Genomic DNA, 24647 nt, shown 5'->3' on the forward strand with positions numbered 1-24647 from the left:
GAGTGGCTTTTTTGTTGCAACCCTCCCATACAAGCCACATGTGTGGATAATTTGTGATATTGTTGTCACATGCACACAATGACCACTCATTTGTCATAAATTCCTGCAACTGCTTCAGAGTTGCGCCAGGCTTGGTAGCCTCTCTGACCAGTTTTCTCCTGGCTCTTTTATCCAGTTTGGAGCGACATCCTGGTCCAGAGAGGGTCTGCATTGTATCATTGTATCTTCTTTTTCTTAAGTATAATAATAGACTTCACTGTGCTTCTAGGTGATGATAAAACCTTTGAAAAACATTTTGTATCCATCGCTTGACTCGTGCCTATCCATAATTTTATCCCAGAGATCTTTAGACAGTGCCTTGCCACCTATAGTTGTTTGTTTGCTTCAGTTGCACTACCAGGGCATGCTCCAGGAAAGCTCCTTTCATGCTGAACCAATCAAAATGACCACAGCTGATCACAGTTGAAAGTCAAATGGCTTTGTGTGCCAGTGAGAAGGTGATTAGCTACACCTGATTGCTTTTACAAGTCATTTTTAGGAGGGGGGGGTATCCTTTTTTCAACTCGGTGATTCTGTTTTTGAATAAAAAAAAAAAAAAAAAATTCTGACATGTTGATGTTATATCTTTCACTTGGGTGTTATAAGTTGTACTGTGTAAATGCAGTTGGAGAAAACAAAAACGGTGCCTGTCTTCATTTTAGGCTGCAAAGAAGCAACATTTGCTTATTAGGTGGGTGATTCTTTTCTATACCCATTGTATGCCATGTCTACAGCAACACACTGGTCCAAAACATTGGTAATATAGTAAAAAAATATAATCAGATTAATCTGACATGATCTGCCCTCAGTAAAACCATGCTGCTTTGGGTCAGCAAGTTGTGTATTTTTAAGTGAGTAAAGGAGTGATTCCATTAACTTGACTACAATTTTTGTTAAACTAACTGGCCTGTAATTGCCAATTTCTACCTTGCTGCCCTTCTTGTGGATAGGTACCATATTAGCTGTCTGCCAGTAATGGGGAATTTCTCCTGTTAGAAGAGATTGATTAAAAAGATCCATTAATGTTCCAACAACTATACATACCTTGAAGTTCTCTTAGAACTCTGGGGTGAATACCATCAGGGCCTATTGCTTTATTAGGTTTTAACCAAGCCATTTCTTCTGCTACCTCTCTCTCCAGAAATCCTAAAAATGAGCTGTCACTACTAGAACCAATATGATTCCCCAACTTGGTATTGTTTGTGCAATTTATTTCTAATGCTGTGTACACACGACCGGACTTTTCGGCAGCAAAGTTCAGACGGAACAAATCCGTTGGACAATTTGATTGTGTGTGGGCTTCATCTGACCTTTTCGAAAAATCTGACGGACTTTAGAAATAGAACATTTTTCAAATCTTTCCGCCAGAACCAGTTCCTATTGACAAAACCGCTCATCTGTATGCAGGTCCGACGGACCAACGACACAAGCGCAGCTATTGCCTACTGGCTATTGAACTTCCTTTTTCTAGTCCCGTCGTACGTCATCGCGTTAAACGATCGGACTTTGGTGTGATCGTGTGTAGGCAAGTCCGTTTCAGTGGCACTCCATCGAAAAGTCCGTCAGAGCTCATTCCGACAGAAAGTCCGGTTGTGTGTACATGGCATAAGAAGACTTAACAGAAGTAATTGTATTACATCCAAGTCTCCCTCAACATAAGCATGCCCAGGTTTAATTTTAGTGATCCCATTCTATTTTTTCCTTCTATCACTAATGTATTATCTCCTTTCTTAATAGATTTAGCAATTTACTCTTCTTTCTGTGCTTTGGCAGCACTAATAATGTGTTTGGCCTCCTTTTGTCTATTTTTATACTCTTTTTTTTGTCAGCTACAACTCCTGTTTCATTGAATCTTCTGTAGGCTGATATTTTTTCCTTTACTATCATGATTAAAAATATAAATCAGCCAAGTTTTGGCTGCAGTTTCACTTTAAAGAACAATAGAAGACCATCACAATGTAAGTAACAGATAAAGTTAGATTAAAGTAAAACTATAAGCAAAGTAAGAAATATGACATTCATTAAACTTTACCTATTGTAAAGCTGATTTGCACATTCTTTTCTTTAAAAAAGATGTGTTTGTTTTCCTAAAAGAAGCTGTTTCTTGAGTCTATCCATGGGTGCTGTGCTGTACTATGAGTCAAACAGTGGGATTAATCCTGTTGTAAACATCAGCTCCTACATAGTTCCAGCACCAGCATAATTTTCTCTTTAATAAGTCCCGTTAGCATTAGCAGGGCAAGGCTGGGAGCGGCAGGACTGGGCTGGGCACGGCAGGACTGGGCTGGGAGCGGCAGGACTGGGCTGGGCACGTCAGGACTGGGCTGGGAGCGGCAGGACTGGGCTGGGAGCGGCAGGACTGAGCTGGGCACGGCAGGACTGGGCTGGGAGCGGCAGGACTGGGCTGGGCACGGCAGGACTGGGCTGGGAGCGGCAGGACTGGGCTGGACACAGATGGCCAACTTCCTAATATTTATTCATTTTAATGTTGGACTATGGTTCTTAAAAATTCTCTAAAAACAGCATTTTAATGAGGCAGCCTTACCTCTTGTACCCTTTGAAGATGTAACCATTGCCAAATAACTTTGCCTAGATTCATGTCTTTCCTTCGCAAGGACGTATGACTATGTTGTTTCTAATATTTGCGCTGTCACTCACCTACAGTACTGATTACCACCTTTAATCTAAACAAATTGTGAAAGGAAATGTTAAGCATTCCTTTTGCTGGTATTTGAACACGCCTGTTTGCACATTATTGTATTTGTCACTCTCTGGAATTACACTTTGTGTCTTCTCAAGAACTCCACTGAATTGTCTTGTTTGTTTTGTGACAGCAAGACATCCTACTCACTACTTTACTATTTCTCTACTTGAAATGACAAAAGTTAGTCTGTAAACACATTTTTATCTGTTAAAAGCCACTTACAGTATACACATTTTTTTTTTCAAATCTCCAAAAACAAACTACAACAAAATACAAGATCTTCATGCTACATTAACAAAATATTTAGAAAGCTTTGACCCTATACAGATAAGGGACACCATACAAAAAAAATTGTAAGAATGTCTTCTTTCATGTGTGCATCCACTTGTCACTTTATTGCAATGATATGTTCAGTACCAGGTAGAACCTCCTTTTGCCTTTATTCTTCATTGCGTGAATTTATGGAGGGGTTCTGGAAACCTTTCTCAGGAATTTAGACCATGGTGACTGGATATACACCTTGTTGCAGAGGCTAGAACCTTCAGGGCTTTGGTGCAAAAAACCATGAAGGGCCCCCCTGACCCTCAGCAGGGGCCCTTCACTCCGAGCCACCTTCCCTCCAAGCACGATGGCGGAACGCAAGTGTGATATTTGTGACCCTGGTAGTTCCACCACTGTTATGAGTATTTTTTTTTTGTTATTTTTTTACCATTTTTATTTTATTTTACAATTTTATTTTTATTGTTTTTTGGGAGCCCCATTTGGAGCGTTTTTGTGAAATATCAGGGTCTAAACAAAGAAGGAAGATAGAAGACACAGCTCTCAATTTCAATCTCTGCAGCCTCAGTGGCACATAATGAATAGACAGCTCTACGGAGCTTCTTGTTCATTCACAAATTGAAGCATAATAAACACAGTTTACTATGCTTCAGTTTTGAATAGACAGAGTCAGTGATCGGTACGGATCAATCAGACAAGGAAGGGGTCGGTGAATACATGTTTACCGGCCCCTTCCGTGTTTTCCATTCTGACAGTTCTCTGCAGCAGCTGGCTGTAGAGAGGAGGGGAGAAGCCAGCGGATCTACAGGAGGATGAGGGGGAAGTTGTCAGGAGAGCACCGTAAGGCAGCGGGATCTGGATAGGAGGAGCAGCGAGGGTGGCATGTAGACTAACCCATCCCCTCTATTTTCCTCCTACAGCCACTGAATACCTGCAGAAGGGAGAGGAGGAGAAGCGAGTTTTCAGTGGCTGCAGGAAGGAAATTAAGGAATCGGTTTCTCTACATACCGCCCCCTCCTATTGAGGTGTACAGGAGTTGGGTCGCAATTGCGACCCCTGTAGTTACATTCCTGCCTTGTTGCACTCCTCCACCAGTTTATTTGGCTGAATTGAAAAGTACTCAGATGCAGTGCATGCAAGCGCAAAGTCTGAACACTGCCATGTAGTGACAAGGAAGAGCAGGTAAGGTAAGTATCAGTGGGTGTGCCCTATCAGAAGAAGCTTCTCCTTTGACAAGTTTAGCAATGTTCCCCTGAACTTCTTGTTTACCAGTGTTTTTACCTACAGAACTGACACTCGCTGGCTGTTCTTTGTTGTCTTGACCATTCTCTGTAAACTCTGCAGATTGCAATACATGAAAATCCCAGGAGGCCAGCAGTTTCTGAGATGCTTCAGTCTCCACCTCTAGCACAAACAAGTTGCTTACATCACACATTTTTTCCTATTATTTTCCCCAAAAGTTTGATCGACCCTTGAATCTTTTGACCAGTACTGCCTGTGCTATGTACTTAGTCGAAGCCAGATAATTCTCCTTTTGACTATTTGCATACACATCTAACTATCATCTCCTATCTGTATGTATCCTGAGCCTTGTGTGTAGTGTGTTGGTTTGAAGTAGGGCACCCCATCGTTGAAGGAACACTCATGGGAACAGCAAGCAACTTTAAACTACTGAGCTTAGTTCTTCATTTTGTTGTAACACTTCCTAATACAATAATCTGCTTTTTCCCTAGCGGGCTTCTTTAAAGGATGGCCAGAGCTTTGGGTCACAGGAATTTATTTCGTTCTGTGCTCTCATTTTCTGCTGACAGCAGGCTAAAGTTTACCGTCGGCTGACATCACAGAGCCAGTCCAGGCTTGGGAAAGATTCCAACTTTACAGTCAGAATCTGCCCAGATGCCTGGACCAGCAGCTGGCTCAGTCCCGAAGTGATCCGTTGAGAGCCTGAGCCAGATGCTCCCGCCCCCTCCACAGCCTGGCGCTCCAGTGAGCACTGGAGAGGCAGAGCAGAGAGCCGCTCTCTGCAGGCTGAGGACCAAGATTTGAGTGATCAGCTGCGTTTAATTGCTGGGTTCTCACCTTAGAGGCAGCAGGGGACATCTGCAGCTGGGATTGGAGCCATCTAGATGAGTCTGATTTTGAATTTTTTTTTAGATTCCCAAACTTCTCGTTTAATCTACAATATGGAGAGATTTTTTTTCTAGAAATGACAGGAAAAAAACACTGACAATGCATCTGTAATTTCTATAACGGATACAAAAGATGTCTTATGCTTCTACAGGCATATTATAGTTAGATTATTAACACTACACTGCTTGATTGCTGGTGAAAATTAAATAGAGCTTCACTGCATGCATATTGAGAGCACATGCTGTGCAACATTGTTTGTGCACTTCAAGCCTAGCGACATGCATTTATCCTATTGGCATTCTAAAATAGCATTACTAATTGCATGAAGAGACTCCAGTCATAGAATGTGGGTATACTGGTTGTGGAGAAACCAACATGTCACTCCAGGTGGTTTCTTTATATTGTGAACTTAAGGTAAACTTGTTGTTTTTAAGGTGATTTTTCAGTCTGATTGATATATTTTTGTACAAGTCATTTTATTTTCATCATAGAGGAATTTTGTAGTTAGCCTGGGGCAGGATTCCAGAGATAGATCTAGACCATCAAGAAAAGGGAGCGTTTTAATTCTGGTGTTTACATGACATGTGACCAGCAGATAAGGAGTTACCACCAGGGTTATAGAGTTCACTGCCAGAGATTACAGCTGGCCATACAGTACAGCCCGCTGAACGAAAAATATTGAGTTGATTTTCCCATCCATAGATTTGAGGTGGATGGGGAAGTCCTCCCCACTGTGTCATTGTATTCTGACAGCAGGACTCCCTTGCCATCAGAATACACTGATCAGCGCTGCGGCCCTGTGGCTGCATGCACTGATCAAATGCTGGTTTTCTAGCACGACCATTCAACAGAAGTCAGTGTTTAGAATTTTTACTTCCTGTTCCAGTACTGGGAGTGGAGCCTGGCATATACTGTGTGACAGCTGATTGGAGGAAAGGCACTCCCCCATCCCCCCTCCACATGGCAGAGGAACTAAGATACTTGCATTGCGGTGAATAGACAAGCTCTCTGCACATCTATTCATAGAACCCTTCCCGATACAAATTTGTAGCTGCTTTTATCTTCTTTTTCTGAGAACTTGTCAGACGTTATTATGCTGATAACAGAGGAACAAAGCAGCAGAAAGATATGGGTGCTTTGGAGAGAGATAAACACAACAGATATACAGTGGGGCAAAAAAGTATTTAGTCAGCCACCAATTGTGCAAGTTCTTTCACTTAAAAAGATGAGAGAGGCCTGTAATTGTCATCATAGGTATACCTCAACTATGAGAGACAAAATGTGGAAACAAATCCAGACAATTACATTGTCTGATTTTTGAAAGAATTTATTTGCAAATTATGGTGGAAAATAAGTATTTGGTCAATATCAAAAGTTCATCTCAATACTTTGTTATATATCCTTTGTTGGCAATGACAGAGGTCAAATGTTTTCTGTAAGTCTTCACAAGATTGTCACACACTGTTGCTGGTATGTTGGCCCATTTCTCCATGCAGATCTCCTCTAGAGCAGTGATGTTTTTCAACTCCCTCCAAAGGTTTTCTATGAGATTGAGATCTGGAGAGCGGCTAGGCCACTCCAGGACCTTGAAATGCTTCTTACGAAGCCATTCCTTCATTGCCCGGGCGATGTGTTTGGGATCATTGTCACGCTGAAAGACCCAGCCACGTTTCATCTTTAATACCCTTGCTGATGGGAGGAGGTTTGCACATAAAATCTCACGATACATGGCCCCATTCATTCTTTCATGTACATGGATCAGTCATCCTGTTCCCTTTGCAGAGAAACAGTCCCAAAGCATGGTGTTGCCACCCCCCATGCTTCACAGTAGGTATGGTGTTCTTTGGTTGAAACTCAGCATTCTCTCTCCTCCAAACACAACAAGTTCTGTTTCTACAAAACAGTTCTACTTCGGTTTCATCTGACCATATGACATTCTCCCAGTCCTCTTCTGGATCATCCAAATGCTCTCTAGCAAACCTCAGACGGGCCCGGACATGTACTGGCTTAAGCAGGGAGACACGTCTGGCACTGCAGGATCTGAGTCCCTGGTGGTGTAGTGTTTTACTGATGGTAGCCTTTGTTACGTTGGTCCCTGCTCTCTGAAGGTCATTTACTAGGTCCCCCCGTGTGGTTCTGGGATTTTTGCTCACCGTTCTTGTGATCATTTTGACTCCACGGGGTGAGATCTTGGAGCCCAGATCGAGGGAGATTATCAGTGGTCTTGTATGTCTTCCATTTTCTAATTATTGCTTTCCAAAATGGGGTAATTTTGTGGGTAATTCCATTGTCCTGGTTCTCCAGATGTGGTATCGCCATACTCAGGATGAGTAGCAGAATGTATTTTGGGGTGTAATTTTTGCTATGTACATGCTTTGAGTTAGAATTATCTTATAAACTGACCACTTTGTGTAAAAAAAAAAAAATGTTAATTTTCTTTCCACATTTTCTGAAGACTTGTGGAAAAAAATTAACTGTTCAAAAGACTCATTGTGCCTCATAGAATATATGTTGGGGTGTCTGCTTTCCAAAATGGGGTCATTTTGTGGGTAATTCTACTGTCCTGGTACTCCAGGGCCTTCACAAACGTAATAGGTCGTAAGGAAATTAGAGGTGTCATTTATGCTCCTAGAACCCCTTACGATGCTCCCTGCATATTGGGCCTCTCTGTGTGGCCAGCCTGTGTAAAAGTCCCACACATGTGGTATCGCCATACTCGGGAAGAGTTGCAGAATGTATTTTGGGGTGTAATTGGAAGTATGCATATGCTGTGTATGAGAAATAACTTGTTATGACAATTTTGTAAAAAAGAAAAAAAAAACATTCTTCTTTTTCCCAAGAATTGTGGGAAAAAAATTACAACTTCAAAAAACTCACCATGCCTCTTACTAAATACCGTGGACTGTCTACTTTTCAAAAAGGGGTCATTTGGGGGGTATTTGTACTTTCCTGACATTTCAGAGCCTCAAGAATTGAGATAGGCCGTCAGTACATCAGGTGTGATCAGATGTGATAAATTTTCAATGATTTGCACCATAGCTTGTAGACTCTATAACTTTCATAGAGACCAAATAATATCCACTAATTTGGTTTATTTTTACCAAAGAGATGTAGCCGTATAAATTTTGGCCCAAATTTATGAACAAAAATGACTTATTTGCAAAATTTTATCATAGAAACTAAAAAAAAGTGTTTTTTTTTTCAAAATTTTCGCTCTTTTTTCACTTATGTCGCAAAAAATAAAAAATCCAGTGGTGATTAAATACCACCAAAAGAAAGCTCTATTTGTATGAAAAAAATGATAAAAATTTTGTTTGGGTACAGTGTTGGATGATTGAGTAACTGGCATTCAAAGTGTGAGAACGCTGAAAGCTAAAAATTGGTCTGGTAAGGAAGGTGTATAAATGCCCTGTATTGAAGTGGTTAAGTGGGAGAACTTGCACAATTGGTGGTTGACTAAATACTTTTTTGCCCCGCTGTATGTACCCAAATTTCATGAATCTGGTTTACATCCACTTTAAGTAAAGACAACACCTGCATCATAGCTTTTCATTGACTACACTGGAAAATATTTATCTGAAAGAAAATGTTTATATTTTATTCATAGTATTATTCTGTATTATATTCAGGACTAAAAGACTAAAACATTTCCTTTTTTATGAGTTATATATGAAATATTGCACAGAAAAAAATGTATATTTATGACTTTCTACCCAAGTATTGCACTAAGCCTGTACTCTGACACTTCTGCTGAGTTCCCTACTGCTATGCTGTGAATAGACTGTGAACGTTGATCACCTTTTATTCAGGCCTGTTCACAATGCAAAAAAAAAAGCTGAAAGAATCAAAAACAACTTTGTTGGTTTTTTTTGGGCTATTTTGTTGTTTTTTTAGGCTATTTATTTCTGGTGTTACTGGTTATCATGATTGATGATTATGGGATTCTTACAGGTTTTGGCAGAAATATGATATTGTTGTAACATCATGAGTAGGTAGTACTGGGTTCCCATTGGCCTGTTTGATGTAAATATTTGTTCATTTGTCACTGGCGTTTATTTAGCTGGAGTGTGCAAAATCTTTCTCACTTCTGCAAGGAAACTAATCAGCTTCTAACCCCAGCTTGTTAAATTAAGCTTTGGCAATAAAACCTAGTAGATGATTGGTTTCTATGCAGAAGTTAGACTGATTTTGCACTCTCCAGCTTTAGTAAATAAACCCCTGTTGCAATGAGAAAAGAAACTCTGCATAGCCCAAAATGTTGGTGTTTTCATTGTGACAATATGTTCAGACTGTGAAGCATACATTCAAAGTATGGGGTTTGGGGGCGTGGCCTTGAGCAGCATGTGAGAGGAAGTGTTTCACAGCGCTCCTGATCCAACATTGATCCTTCTCCCAGCCTGCAATCCCACTGAATTTTGCTCCGCCACCCACCGGTACACTCCCCTGACACACATAGTACCACTGCCAAACTCTGTGGATGCGCAAACAGATTTAAACAGGAGGCCCGCCGAAGATCCAATATGGTGCCCAGTGCCCACATGAAACAGACAAGCCAAAGGACCAGGGTAAGATCCCAAGACACCTAAGGGCACTGCGAAAGACTCCCCCCCCCGGGACATGTACTATACTCAGAAGCTGTTGGGCAGGGCGATGGAGATGACATGTCAGTTACCTCCGCTGTATTCCACACCAGCCAGAGGATGCGCGGCCTACCCAGGTCCCCTCATGCAGCACTTACCAGTTACTCATGATATGGAGGAAGATGAGGAGGGTGACGTGGCTGACCAACCCACATTACCTGAAATCCTGAGAGCTGTGTACTGCATCAGTACACACTCTCCAGGAGCATTTTGTGGGTCTCAAGGAGGAATTGTGGTTCATCCGCCATGACCTACAGAAAATCAGAGAGCACCACAGCAGCTGAGGGGCGTATTAGCCCCTGTACACACGGTCCGAAATTCAGACGGAAAAGGTCCGATCGCACCATGTTGTCGGATAATCCAACCGTATGTGGGCTACATCTGACTTTTTCCGTCGGATTGTCCGACCAACAAAGTTTGAGAGCTGGATATAAAATTTTCCGACAACATGATCCAATCAGACTTTGTCTGACCGTTTGTAGAGAATTCCGATCAGACAAAGTGCCACGCATGCTCAGATCAAATTATGAGACCAAAGCTATTGGCTACTAGCCTGAACGTAGTGCTGTCATAAAGAACGAACGATCGGATTTTCTGAGAACTTTGTCCGACCGTGTGTATGCAACACCAGTTTCGGACAAAATCCGTCGGAAAAAATCCGACGGATTTTGTGGTCGGAATTTCCGACAGTGTGTACAAGGGCTAAGTGATATAGAAGACAAACTGACCCTGCTCATAAGACACACGCAGATTACAGCCAGGCTCGCAAGGACGAAAAAACTCAAAACAGACAATATTGAAAACCGCCTGAGACGAAACAACATCTGTATCGTGGGGCTCCCAGAAAAAAGGAAGGGTAGAGACCCCACTGAATTTGTTGAAAAATGGCTTCTGGAATTTTTTGGGAAGGAGGTGTTTACCCCGCTATACTCAGTAGAAAGTGCCACCAAGGGCCCTCCCGTCAGGACATCCCCCACCCACCCTATTAGCCAGGCTGCTTAACTACAAAGACAAAGAAATTGTGCTTCACCAAGCAAGGGAACGGCACAATATACAATATAATGGAGTGCGTGTTTCATTTTACCCTGATTATTCTGCAAAAGTGCAACGCCGCTGAGCTAAATTCGCTGACGTGAAGAAAAGGTTGCAGCAACTGCATGCCACATATGCCATGCTGTTTCCGGACAGATTCCGGATAGTGGCGGGTGGTCAATCACACTTCTTCTACTGTGGCCTCTGCATGGCTGGATGCCAATGCAAATGCTCTCCGCCAGGCTGGGAGGGGAGCGGAAGCTGATGATTGGCCCTTCACTCCATAGCAGTAAGTGAAGTGTTGGCAGGCTCGGCTGGGAGGATACATTTACCAGCTACCCCGTGCAATCTGAGACCAAGTGAGTTTTAAGGAACCTTTGGATGAGTTTTTTCCAATGGACATCTTCTAGTTCTATTTACCCCGGAAGGCCCCCCGGGCCCTTCTTGAGGTCAGATGGAAACAGACTGCCTTTCCATGATCGGATCGGATGCCGGCTTGTCCGCTGACATGCGCCACTCCATAGAGAGATAGGAATAGTTCGATCGGGTCCACCTGAAATACTGACAGGGGGACCTGATCAGAAAGCCATGTGAAACCAGCCTAACTGCAGTAGGGAAAAAATCTGAACTTCAGCCTGGTTATGCAAACTGGTTGAGCTGTGTAAATATTTGGGCAAGACAGAGAGAAGTACAAATCCTCTAACAGTTAAAATAGTTCATATATTCATTTCATCTGTGGAGTTTCTCTGCAGTTCAACTTTACTATAGCTATTCCTTTCTTCTGTAATCCATCTTAAAAGAGAAGTTGAGTTTTTTTTTTTTTTTTTGGGGGGGGGGGGGGGGGTGATCATACTTACCTAGGTGGATGCTGCATTGGTCTGATGCTGCATCTGTCCCCTGCCAGCTCTTCCGTGATCCATGGAAGTACAGCCAAATGAGCTTTGGCTTTTCTCCTTTAATATAGTAACAACAGACAAAAATACACATTTGTAACTCAGTGACATATTTGCAGCCACATAACAGGAGAATTCTTCTGTTGAAACCATCCATAGTAGAACACTAGTTTTCCATTTTGTATACCCTTTAACTTTAATAAGCATTCTGCATTCAAAGCAGATTACAAACAAGAAATGAAAATGGTTACATAGTGGATATGAACATTTTCATCAGTCACATCTGTAGAAAGAGATAAAATATGTTTAATATATCTATTTTTGCCTGATCCTCTGCAGAGTATCGGCCTCAAGAGAATTATTCAGGGGGAAACCAATGACAGAAATTTAAAAAATAAGTGCCCAGAAATAGTACAGAAATAAAAAATGAGATTCTGCGATTGCCAAAGGCACCTTCAGGATAGAGCTCTCCACATCAATTTTATGTGATCCAGTGCACCTCATGTACAGCGTCAGGTTGAAAGACTAGCACAAATCTAGCAGTAAAGATTTTTTTTCTCCATTTAATTGAATTTGAACATACTGTATGCCTTTAAAGGCATTTATATCAGTCTGCATAATTCAAATCTGAAACTTTAAGGTGTAAACAAACTAGGTTTAGTTGACGTGAACTTATTTGGTAGAGATCCATATGTTTGTGACTATGCCTTGTTATTACAATCATTTATGAATTCCTCTAGATTTATACAGCCCATAGGGCCATCTTTATGTAGAGCAACAATCCTTTTTTCAGATCCTCAGAGAATTCTTTGCCAAGAGGTGCCATGTTGAACTTCCAGTGACCAGTATGAGAGAGTGAGAGCGATAACACCAAATTTAACACACCTGCTCCCCATTCACACCTGAGACCTTGTAACACCAACGAGTCACATGACATTCTAGAAATTTCTAATTGGGCCCAATTTGAACATTTTCTCTTAGGGATATACTCACTTTTGTTGCCAGTGGTTTAGAGATTAATGGCTGTTTTTTTGCAAAATCTTTTTTTATTAAATTTTTCATTAGCATACAAAATCAGCCCACGCAGAGGCCAAACCTTTGCCCATGCAGAGTCAGTTCTTCTGATGCGGCAACATACTGCAACAGTGCACAACATACAACATAAGCAAACTAACTTATACTATAACCCCAATGTGAGGAGAGGGTCAGTTTCAGGAGAATCTGTGCTCAAATTGGTACCAACAGGATAATGCAACATTAGAGTAGTTGGGTCAATATACTAACAGACTAGAGACATAGTGTTAATCTAGGAATTGGTTACTGCATCAGTTGCCGTGGTATTATCATCTAGCCAACAGGTCCATACCTTTTCAAATTTTTGTGTATAACCCCTGCCCGAGTAGGTGGCTTTATACAGGGGTAAACTGCCATTCACTAGGCTTTTCCAGAATCTAACAGAAGGGGGAGATGATTGTTTCCAGTTCATCGTAATGGCCTTATGAGCATAGTACAATAGCAGGGATATGAGTATTTTCCTGGCACTGAGCATTGACAGTTGTTCCACCAGCCCCAGCAGACAATATTTAGGATCATAAGGAACACGAGTCTTAGTGACCTTAGCAATCACCTGGAGTACTTCTTTCCAATAATGTTTGATTGCTGGGCAAAACCCAGCAATCGAATCCGGTTGGTAGGAGCAACGCCAGCACGCTGGAGAATGCGCCGGCAACATTTGGTGCAGCCTGTGAGGCGTATAGTGAGCTCTATGCACAATTTTGTATTGGACCAGTTTGTCGCAAGCTGAGACCAGAGGGAGTCCCAAATCTCCCTCCGGTCATTCTCGTCCAGCTCCGGTATGTCCCCCACCCATTTCCTGCGGAGGGGGGACAACTCAGGGCCAGCAGCAACCAGCAGGGACCCATAGAGCTGAGACGTGGGTTTCTCCAACTCTTTCATGCGAAGGGTGGATTCGAGCTCAGAGTATGCCAATACAACTGGTTGGCCTAAGAACTGACACCTGTAGGCATGAGCGATTTGAAGATAGGGACAGCATATTTATGTGGTTATACAAGCTGTATACAGGCATACCCCACTTTTAAGTACACAATGGGGTTTATTTACTAAAGCTGGAAAGTGCAAAATCAGGCTCACTTGTTCAATTAAAGGGATTGTAAAGTAAATAAAAAAAATAAAAATAAATAACAAACATGTTATACTTACCTCCATTGTGCAGCTGGTTTTGCACAGAGTGGCCCCGAACCTGCTCTTCTGGGGTCCCTCGGCGTAAACTTTCTGAAATACATATATTGCTATTGTGGTGTAGGATCTGGGCCTGTTGTCCCTCCATCCCTTCTTTCTCCTTCCCTCCCTATCGTTCCTTCTTTCTTTCTTTCTCAGACAGGAGAAGGACACTAATCAGAGAGAAGAAAATAAAAACGCACCGCACACCCTGAAAAATTGTTAAAAAAGGGGATCTCCCCCATTTGGGATTTTCTAGGCAGCAAATGAGTAAAAAATTACAAAGAATAAGGGATAAACTTTTTCTTTCCTTCTTTCTTTCCTTCCTCCCTTCCTCATTCATCTCAGACTCGAACCACACCCCCTTTGAGCCACAGCCTTTAAGCCATGCCCAGCATTTAATTTAAGCCCCACCATTTTTGTGGGGGGGGGGGCTGTTTGCAGGGGGGGGCATACAACATGTTGCTATGGGGCCCTGTGATTTCTAGTTACGCTCTAGCAGATAACAACATTTTAGGCTTTTTTTTTTAGACCTTTGAATTACGGTAACTACACTTATATGGATCAGGTTTATTAAATTGAAAAATACTCCGCAGCCTATACACTTTCTACACTTGTCCCCCAAAATTTTATGCATGCATAATCATATTGCCACTTTTGTCAGTTTAGGGAACTATAATAAATAGATGTATAGATACAGGATCTATAGATATATACAGTATGTATTGTGAGTCTAAAGAAGGATCTCTTTCATGAAGGCAAAAGGTGATCTTTACATTACTGCCTAGGCCAATTGTAGATAAGGCCTACAGATAAATTTAACAGAAAATAAAACAGGTGGGGTCATTAAGACTTCAGTAAACCACTAAAAGTACAGCAGGAACAAGTGGTGGGGGATTTGAGAATGCAGCTTTCCCTGCAGCCCCCCTAAATACATAACTGAACCCAATCTCGATCCAGTGATGTGCACAAGAGCCAAAGCTCTCTCACTTCTTATTGGCTCAGATGCAGAAGCAGGGGCGATTGACTACCACTTCTGTCAATCTAAACCAGTGACATCAGATCAGGGGGTGGGGCTGAGCCATGCTCTGTGTGTCTTTTGGACGCACAGTGAGCGCTTGCTATGGGGGCACTCAATGGGGGGGGGGGTCCACAATGCTGGCGTGGGACCCAGAGAAGAGAAGGATCCGGGCTGCTCTGTATAAAACCATTGCACAGAGCGGGTAAGTATAACACGTTATTCAATGTTACTCAGTATACACAAGTATAACATGTTATTCATGTTACTCAGTGGTGGGGGGTTCCACAATGCTGGCAGGGGACCCAAGAAGAGAAGGACCAGGGCTGCTCTGTGCAAAACCATTGCACAGAGCAGCTAAGTATAACAAGGTATTATTTTAAAACAATGCAAAAAAAAAAATTTCCTTTTAATATTGCTTTAAGCAAGCCTCTAGTAAGAAACCATGGCAGTGCCAATAATGTCTCTAATGAATGGTATGATGCATGTAACATAGGCATGGTCATACTGTTATTATGATAATCACATAGTTATTCTGCGAGTTCAGTGCTCTATAATAAGAAATCATAGATAGGCAGCAGGAAAGTTGGTGTAACGACATTGATGTAAATGACACTGTGCCACAATAAATGGCTCTGCTGGAAGCTAGAGGTCAGAAAGAATTAGCAGGTGGGCAGTGAGAGAGCATTTCACGCGGAATCTAATGGTTAGTCTGCTGTGTAGTGCTCATCTGATTGCTGCCTGTAAGGTCATCCATAATACTGAGATGTGAAGCTAATAAAATAAAATCTCTTTTACTGCCCAAGTTATTATGGTGGGTTGTTGAAGTGAAGCGGCATCACACATATAAGTGGATGCCACAATCAATGTCTAAATGTGGTAGAGATATAAAGGCCCCATCCATACATAAGTCCAGTGCATTTTCACATGCCCATTTTCTGCACAGCTACACCAAGACATAGAGCTGTACAAGCTGCCATTCCTGGTGCAGTCTGTAGAACAGTTCATACATCTTCCACAATGACCATACATGTTGATATGTTGGGCTCACATTTTTTGGTAGCCATCTCTGGGAAGCACTGTAGGGGCCATTGCTGTTATACCAAGCATGTCTGACTCATTATTAATACTAACAAAAACTGATGTTTTATTAATAAACCTATGAACATGTGTACAATCTCTTTTAGGTGGATAGCATTTGAAGGTGCCAATTTCCTAGGAAGACAAATGTTACTGGATTCCCAACAAATTCTAAACTGGTCAAAGTTTAGTGGCTGGAAAGCAATCGGGTCCCTTCGTCCCCTAAAACAGGTAAAGCAAGTTATGAACTGGACGCATCAATCAATTTCATTGAAGGGCCATTTATCATTATGGATCACAGCTTGTAAAGATGAAAGACAAACAGCCAGTGACGTTAGTTTAGTTAACTCAAGGCCATATTAGTAATTAGAACATGTCCATCATAAGGGTCTATCTGATTAGTGTTAGCTTTGTGTTTTACCTAAGGTATCCTAAAGCTCTTCTTAGAAAATAGGAGGGTCTGTTAGACAGAAAACAATATTTTCAGGGATAATATGTTCGGACTGATATTTCACTTTTAGATAGAATCATGGTTTTACAACCAGTTGTAGCCATTATGAAATCTTGCTCTTAAGTTGGCTATACATGGATAGAAATTTGGCGCACCTAATGAAGCATTTAGGGTAGTATGCACTCAGGGCAGAATGCCTGGAACACAAGAAGTCTGTGTTATGGGCATTCCTCCCTGGGGGGCCTACTGCCCTAAACATTGTATAACGTTAGGTGCAGCTGTCAGCCTCTCAGAGAGTTTGGCAGGCTGCCTGCAGGTTGGCTGGATGGTGCATCTCTACCCTCCACCTACACCTGAATGCCAGAGCCCCATGCACCGGGTCTAAATGCCCAGTGTGCATTGGACCTTAGAAACTCTAAATGTATGCAAACGCATGTAAATGGGACTAAAAGTGATCAGGAAAGCATAGGATTCCTTCCCAGATGACTTCTCTTGTATTTAGAAAAGCAAAAGGCAGGAGTGCCAGTGTAACTCTCTGTTTTTACTTACACTTTGCAAGTTCTTGACACTAGATAGCATTTTACTATGGAGTCCGAGAATTTTTTTAAAGTAGCTTACATAATGGAGTTGTTTCTATTGCTGATTACTCAGCAGTTACAGCATGAATTTAAATAGTTAAGATGATTAATACTTTATTTTTGCATGGATTTCCCATGAGAGGTTCAGCTTCCAAAACCATACAAACTTCCACCTGAAATTGAGTGATGCATAAGAGTGACAATAGATTTGTAGGCCCTACAGAGGGTGACAGAGACCATTGTGAATGGCTCTATGTGCTCTGTAAGGCATTGTGTAACATGTCATCAGTGTAGCAAATAAATCATTGCTTCATTATGTTTTGTGATACTGTCTTCACATGTAATAGACTTGGTTTAACATTTCTTTTTCTTCTTTTACAGCCAGCTGTGTACTTTATGGTAAGGAACAGACACAGAGACAAGTACCTGACTGTGACTGCGAAATCGTCAGATACAAGAGCTACATTTGTTAGCATTTCATCCAGGAACGGACAGAGCTCTCAGATATGGTACTTCACTCGAGGCTTCCTAAAATCCAAGGTAAATATTGTTACACTGCACATACTGAAAAGACACGAGAAATAGACAGCCGCTATCTCTTTATATTACTATCTGTAGCTTCAAATTCAAAGAACATTTTTCAGATACTTTGTCATTCTCCTCTGGAGCAATGCTTTCATAACATCAGATGAGTGTCCTGAAAGGAACCTGAAATTAGATTCTTGCTTATACCACTGCACAAAACAATCAGAAACCAAATACATCTTTGTGCAACCAGATTCATAAGTACAATTTACTGCTGATATACTCACCGGTGCTATAATAATTACAGTCCCAAAAGAACTACATTGCAAGGGGGACAGATAATATATGTGGATAGATTTAAAATCTATGTACAGTGATACTTTGGTTCACAAACGCTTCTGTTCACGAACAATTGGGTTCGCGGATAGAAGAGTTCACAAAAATTTGCTTCTGTGTGCAAAAGCCGATTTGGTTCACAAGCACGAGCCACTGCCATCTTATCTTCCCTGCTCTGACAGGTTCATATTGAGAAGAACAGTACAAGATGAGAGTCTTATGCCGCGTACACACGATCGGAATTCTAGTCGAAAGAAGCTCTGATGGTTTTTCCAACTGAATTCCGACGGAATTCGGCTCAAGCTGTCTTGCCTACACACGGTCACATCAAATTCCGATCATTTATAACGTGGTGACGTACAACACGTACAACGTGACTAGAAAAAGGAAGTTCAATAGCCAGTAGCCAATAGCTTCTGTATCGTAGATGAATCTAAGCATACGTGATTTTTGGCATGTCGGAATTGCATACACATGATCGGAATTACCGATAGCAATTTTTTCCGTCGGGAAAATTGAGAACATGCTATCAATTTTGGGCTGGCGGAAATTTGGACAGCTAAATTCCGATGGAGCATACACACGGTCACATTTTCCGGTGAAAAGCTCTCATCTGTCTTTTTCTGGCCGGAATTCCGATCGTGTGTACGCGGCATAAGGAGAGCCAGTCCACTCAGATAGGGGTTTCTGCCCCCTGACTACCATGAGGGTGGTTTTACTTGATTGGGAATCATGGAAAAACAGTTCATATGACTTCTGCAACTTTATCATGCCCTCAGATCATCTTTTCCTGGATGCACAGTGCCCCTAGATTAGTCATTTAAATTGGGATTGGGATTGTTTTTAACAAGGATTAAAGAGGAGCTATAGTTTTTTTTTTTTTTTTTTTTTTTTTTTAGATGTACACATGAAAGAGGTCAGCTTAATGTAAAAGACAGTATGTAATATATGTTTATTTATTTTTTTGTACTGTACATACATTGCATCATTTTATATATAAAGAAAAAAAAAGTTCAGAACGTATTAACCTGATTTACATTGAACACTATGAGAAAATTTGCCTTGGTTTACAACCAATTCGTGACCAGAGTCATTTCTAAAAATAAGTTTGTGAACCAAAGTATTACTGTAATTGTTTAGCAATAAAAAAGGCATTTGTTTTTGTTTCACATGATTACACAGAATACTAAAGCTGATGTCCAGGCATGGATATTTGTGCATAGTTATATTGGTTTAGCCTGATTGTTAGTATGCATATTCCATACCTATGGGATCCCTGTGGAAGTGGATAATCACTGTAGTAGTCACTGCTACTTCAGTGATCCTTGCTGTCTTCTGGATTCCATGTGGCTGCTCCTCTGCATAGTGAACACAGGAGTTTGTTTGCTTGGCATAGGCATCATTCAGAGAAAGCTTTGCATCTTCTTAATGGTTGTAAAGCGTTCTCCGATTGGACAAGGTGAAGGGGCTGGACATTGTTGTCTCAATCTGTGTTCACTATGCAGCAGGGCAGATGCTCGGCGTAGCGCAAGGTAGAGGACTACTAGAGTAGTTCTCTGCTTCTAGAGAGATCAGGCAGGCATGTAAAATGCATACTTACACTGTCCAAGATAGGGATAAATGTATCCATATATGGAATTCAGCTATGGACTAAAGGGGAGCTTTAGTCAGATGTGCAAAAATTAAAAGTCAGCAGCTTCAAATACTGTAGCTGCTGACTTTTAATAAACAGACACTCACCTGCCCAAAGATCCAGCGCCATCCTTACCTGGGCCGGTTTCTTCCCTGGTCTTTGATCCCTGGCACTGGCATTTTAGCTTTGGTAAGCTGGCTGTGACTCCTTGCGGCTTCAGAACTAGTTACCCACTGTGAGTGGTCCCGCAGCCTACTGGGTCTTGTGATGTGTCCCAAAAGGTTACAGGTAGGGGGGAGGAGAACCAGGGGACCTGAGCAGAAGTGGGAGCAGATATCTGTCAAAACTAGGTACTTGTTCCTCCCCAAAAAAATATAATCCAAATATGGCAGAGGAGGTGGGGAGGAAGAACAGAGCTTCACCTTTTAGATTGAAGTTCCACTTAAGTACACAGTAATGCCCTGTACACACGACCAGTTTTCCTGTTGGAATAAACTCTAAAGGTTTTTCCAACGGAGTTCCGACGGAATTCCACTGAAACTGTCTTGCGAACACACGATCATACCAAAGTCTGACCTTCAAGAACGCGGTGCTGTACAACACGTACAATGGGACTAGAAAAAGGAAGTTCAATAGCCAGTAGCTAATAGCTTCGGTCTCGTACTTGCTTCAGAGTAGGGATGAGCTCAGACGTGTACGCATTGGAACACGTGCAGAGTCCGCCAGGAAGTCGGCGCAGCGCTGCGCTAATCACAGGCAGTAAGACATTGCCCCGATGCGCGGCTACAGAGAGCGCCTGAGCTCCTCCCTACTTCAGAGCATGCGTTGTTTTTGGTCCGTCGGAACAGCATACAGACGATCGGTTTTCCCGATAGGAATTGGTTCTGTCGGTAATATTTAGAAAATGTTCTATTTCTAGGTCCATCAGAATTTTCGACATAAAAAGTCATATGGGGCATACACACGATTGGAATATACGATGAAAAGCTCCCGTCTGACTTTTTCTGACGGACATTCCGCTCGTGTGTATGCGGCATAAGAGGTGTACAGGTACAGGAGCTCAAGATAATAATTACAAATGTATATTCACTAAAAACTTTTACTTCTTAAAGTGAACCTGTGACTAAGCTATACAAACAAAAGTACTTACTTATTCTGAGGGGGCAATAAAGGCACTTTAACAGATTTGTTGTAAATTCATATTTCTATAGCACTTTTCTCCCTGGAGACTTAAGCACTTTATCTGATGGTGTGATGAATGGTAAAGCAGCAATCTTTGGCACATTCAGTGGAATATTATACAAGGGCAACAAAGGAAAGACACATACCAAAGGAGGTTGGAGAGTGGTGCTCACCCCCGAAATATAGAAAATGGGAAAAATTCCCCCAAAGTGGGGTTGTTAGGCAGTAAAAATGGAAGGTAGATGAATGATGTATAAAAATTCAATGTTTATTGATATAAAGGAACATAGCACAATAGTTAAAAAAGGAGCTCCAGTAGGAAAATAATTATAAAAGAAAACGGATATACACTTGCAGATGACAATTTCATACCAACATTATACAAAGAATGTCAACAATATGAAAATATAGTCCTGACGCGTTTCAACTCACACATCGGGGTCTTCTTTAGAGGGACAGTCTGCTAAGAGAAAAATATCATAAATACATGTATCAACTATTAGTTACGCTCAATATAAACATTTAGTATTGGCATAGAGTGCAAACATTTGATATAATTACCCAGTAGTGTATATCCAAAAAGAAGAAGAATGTTCCTACATGGAGATCCTTTTAAAAGAAACCTTTCTCTCCCCACAGAGGGTCCCAAGACACTCAACAACCGCCACAGTCGGGGAGGGGCAGAAATCCAACGGTGTGGCTTACGAGAGGTCACGCTTGTAATGCCCCCCCCACCAGAGGAAGGGGCGCAACCGCCAGTGGTCAGGGTATGGACAAGCTACACCTGTGGCAGAGATCCATAAGGGGAAATATGTTTAGCTTAACATGCTCGGAATTAAACGAGCAGTCAGACACAGTACACTGAAGTAGTGTGAACAGAAATTATTCACACCCACACATGTATGTATACATAGAGGAGGGTCAGATAGCACCAGATACCCATGTGGTGAATAAAAAATTAGCAGCACCTCCATTGTGGTTAATAGAGCAGTGAGTGTTAAAATGAAATAAAGGGTGGGTAAAGAAATGGGTGGGTGCGGATGCAAGTGAGGGAATGAGTGCAAAAAACAATCATGGAAAAAGGAAAAGCCCAGTGGACGGCAAAAAAAAAAAAAGAAAAAAAATTATTATTCAAGGGCCAACTCAGGACAGGAGCCAGTTAACCTACAGGCTTGTCTTTTAAAGAGTGGGAGGAAACCAGAATACCCAGTGGAAATCCACTTAAGCATAGGGAAAACCTGCAAACCCCATGCAGATAGTGTCCTTGACTGGATTTGAAATGAGGGCCCCAGTGTTGTGAGAGAGGCAAAAGTGGTAATCAATCTAACTATAAGCACTGTGGAGGATTTCATTCTGATGTCGCGTACACACGATTGGAATTTTGGCCAGCAAAAGACAGATGAGAGCTTTTCATCGGAAAATGCAACCATGTGTATGCTCCATCGGAATTTAGCGGGCCGAATTCCTGCCAGCAAAAATTTGAGAGCATGTTCTCAATTTTTCTGACGGAAAAACTTTCGGAAATTCAGATCGTTTGTATGCAATTCCGACGTGAAAAAACTCACGCATGCTCAGATTCAACTACGTGATGGAAGCTATTGGCTACTGGGTATTGAACTTCCTTTTTCAAGTACCGTTGCACGTGTTGTACAGCACCTCATTCTTGACAGTCGGAATTTGGTGTGACCGTGTGTATGCAAGACAGCTTGAGCGAAATCCCATCGAAATTCCATCGGGAAAACCATCAGAGCTTTTTCCGACCAAAATTCAGATCGTGTGTACGCGGTATGAGAGTTCACAGCAGACACACTTAAATCTTAATTTTTTTTCTTTTACTATTACACCGGAATCCTCACAGCCTGTTAGCCTTCTAATGTGAAAACACAATTGATATTTCTAAGCTGTTGGAAATTGACAGAGATCTCACTGTACCGTCTTTATTGTGACCTTTGAGCATCTGTAAAAGCATTGTCCACTTTTTTTGGAAAAATGTAATAAATGCATTCACGATAATAAAAAAAATGAGCATTTATTACATTTTTGTTATCAGTCCTGCAAACGTGATCACAGGTGCAGTGCACAGGTTCTTGCAGTGCTTACCCTCAGTCCAAGGTCTGTACAGAAGTATGAACCTTCCGTTATAGAGTTGGAAGAAGTAATTATTAAATTACAAGTGCATTGACATCACTGCCCTGCTGCTGGCTGCTCTTCGAAGTCCATCTGCCTAGGGAGTAGTGGTATGTTTAGCCACATATTCTAGTAAATAGATGAAGTGGCTGTATGGGTTTAGCAATGCACAGCCACGCTCAATTATCATTCCACCATTCAGGTAAGCACATGGGGTGGTTTGATGGTGAGAGGGAGGTGGGGAATGTGACCATGCTTAAATGTGGGTGTAACATGAAAACATGGTCGCTAAAAGGTGAAGTAAGTCTTTAAGTCTTTAAGAATAAGTGACATCACAGTACAAGGAGGAATGGCTTGTTTTAAAGCTTGTGTTATACTCCTTGTTAATAATATATAAACACTTTTATGCCTGTAGTCTGGGCAAAAGTACACTTAAATGCCTAACTTAATTTACTTATATGTATTTGATTTCAGGCAAATGATTTATGCTTGGACATCATTGGAGGCAAAAACATCCCTGAATCAAAAGTGTCACTTTGGGCAGAACATGGCAAAACCCGACAAAAATGGAAAATCAACAAGGATGGGACAATCTCCTCATATATAAGTGATGATCTTGTCCTAGATGTCAAAGGTAGGATATGTATACTTGTGCCACATATACCCAACGGATGCCCATTAGGAATCTGAGGCAGTTGGCTTAGAATGACTACAAAGCAATTGGTGATTGCTTGTAGTCAGATTTTTGCTGTATGAGATACCACAAGGATGACCAGGTATTCTGGATATATTGGTATTAGGGCCAGTTCACATCATAGAAATGCAGTCAGGATGCGTTACGGATGCTTTTCTGAATGCTTGTTTTTGCAAATTTTTGATGCATTTCAGTACGTTTTTGATGGGGTCCAGTGCATTCTCGCCCCTCTTTTTTCTTAACCTTATATAAGGAAATGTGTGTTCCAGTGCATTTTTGATGCATTCTGGTGTATTTTACCGCTTTCCAGTAAAGTCCATCACAGAAATAATGCAGAATGTTCTACTTTCTTTTCTGGAACTGGAACGCACTGGAACTGACTGCACCAGTGTGAACTAGAGCTACATGATTAATCGTTAAAAAAAAAAAATTACATTCTTGTGTTAACCCTCCTCACGATCTTAATACAGCATTTCCATGATTCATATAACAAGTGCAGAGCAGTTCTCTGCTCACACCTGTCAAAAAAAGCAAACAAAAATGTATCATTTGATTCCTTTAGAAATCAAAGGGATGCAAATAAGATCAGTTCAACCACTTAAAAGAGAAGTAAGGGTTTATCTTATTTATTTTTTTAATTCATACTTACCTAAATGGATGCAGCATTGGTCCGATGCTGCATCTGTTACCCGGCGCCTCTAACACTGAGAACCGAGCGATCGAACATCGCTGATCACTCGGTTCTCACAGCTTCCCGACCAGAGAGCTGACTGTTAGTCAGCAGCTCTCTGCTTTGCCCCCTCATCACTCACTGAAGCGCTGGGCTGTGGAGGGGGCAGGAGCGGCCAGCTCAGGCTCTCAGCGACTCCCTGAGAGGCTGAGCCAGGTATCAATCCTGGGATCTGGGTGGATCCTGACGCCATAATCGTGATAACGCTGAGCCTGGACTGACTCTGTGATGTCAGCAGAGAGGAGACTTCAGCCCACTCTTTGCTGAAAACATGTCACAGGAGTGCAAAACTAACTGCACTCCTGTGATCGATAGGAGAAGTACAGCCAAACAAGCTT

At 41.7% G+C, this 24647-nt stretch overlaps 1 protein-coding gene across 1 annotated transcript in view; it reads left to right on the forward strand.

Moving 5' to 3' along the window:
• CRYBG3 (crystallin beta-gamma domain containing 3) overlaps positions 1–24647 on the forward strand; it is a 252163-nt gene that overhangs the window by 223995 nt on the left and 3521 nt on the right. The window contains exons 19-21 of the mRNA XM_077480179.1: positions 16161–16284; positions 17464–17622; positions 23360–23519. Coding sequence (XP_077336305.1) covers positions 16161–16284; positions 17464–17622; positions 23360–23519 — 443 coding nt within the window. The remainder of the gene's footprint in view (positions 1–16160; positions 16285–17463; positions 17623–23359; positions 23520–24647) is intronic.

This window comes from Lithobates pipiens, unplaced genomic scaffold (assembly GCF_037356315.1).
Source record: "Lithobates pipiens isolate NorthernLeopardFrog02 unplaced genomic scaffold, aLitPip1_a1.2 Scaffold_16, whole genome shotgun sequence".
NCBI classification, from domain to species: domain Eukaryota; kingdom Metazoa; phylum Chordata; class Amphibia; order Anura; family Ranidae; genus Lithobates; species Lithobates pipiens.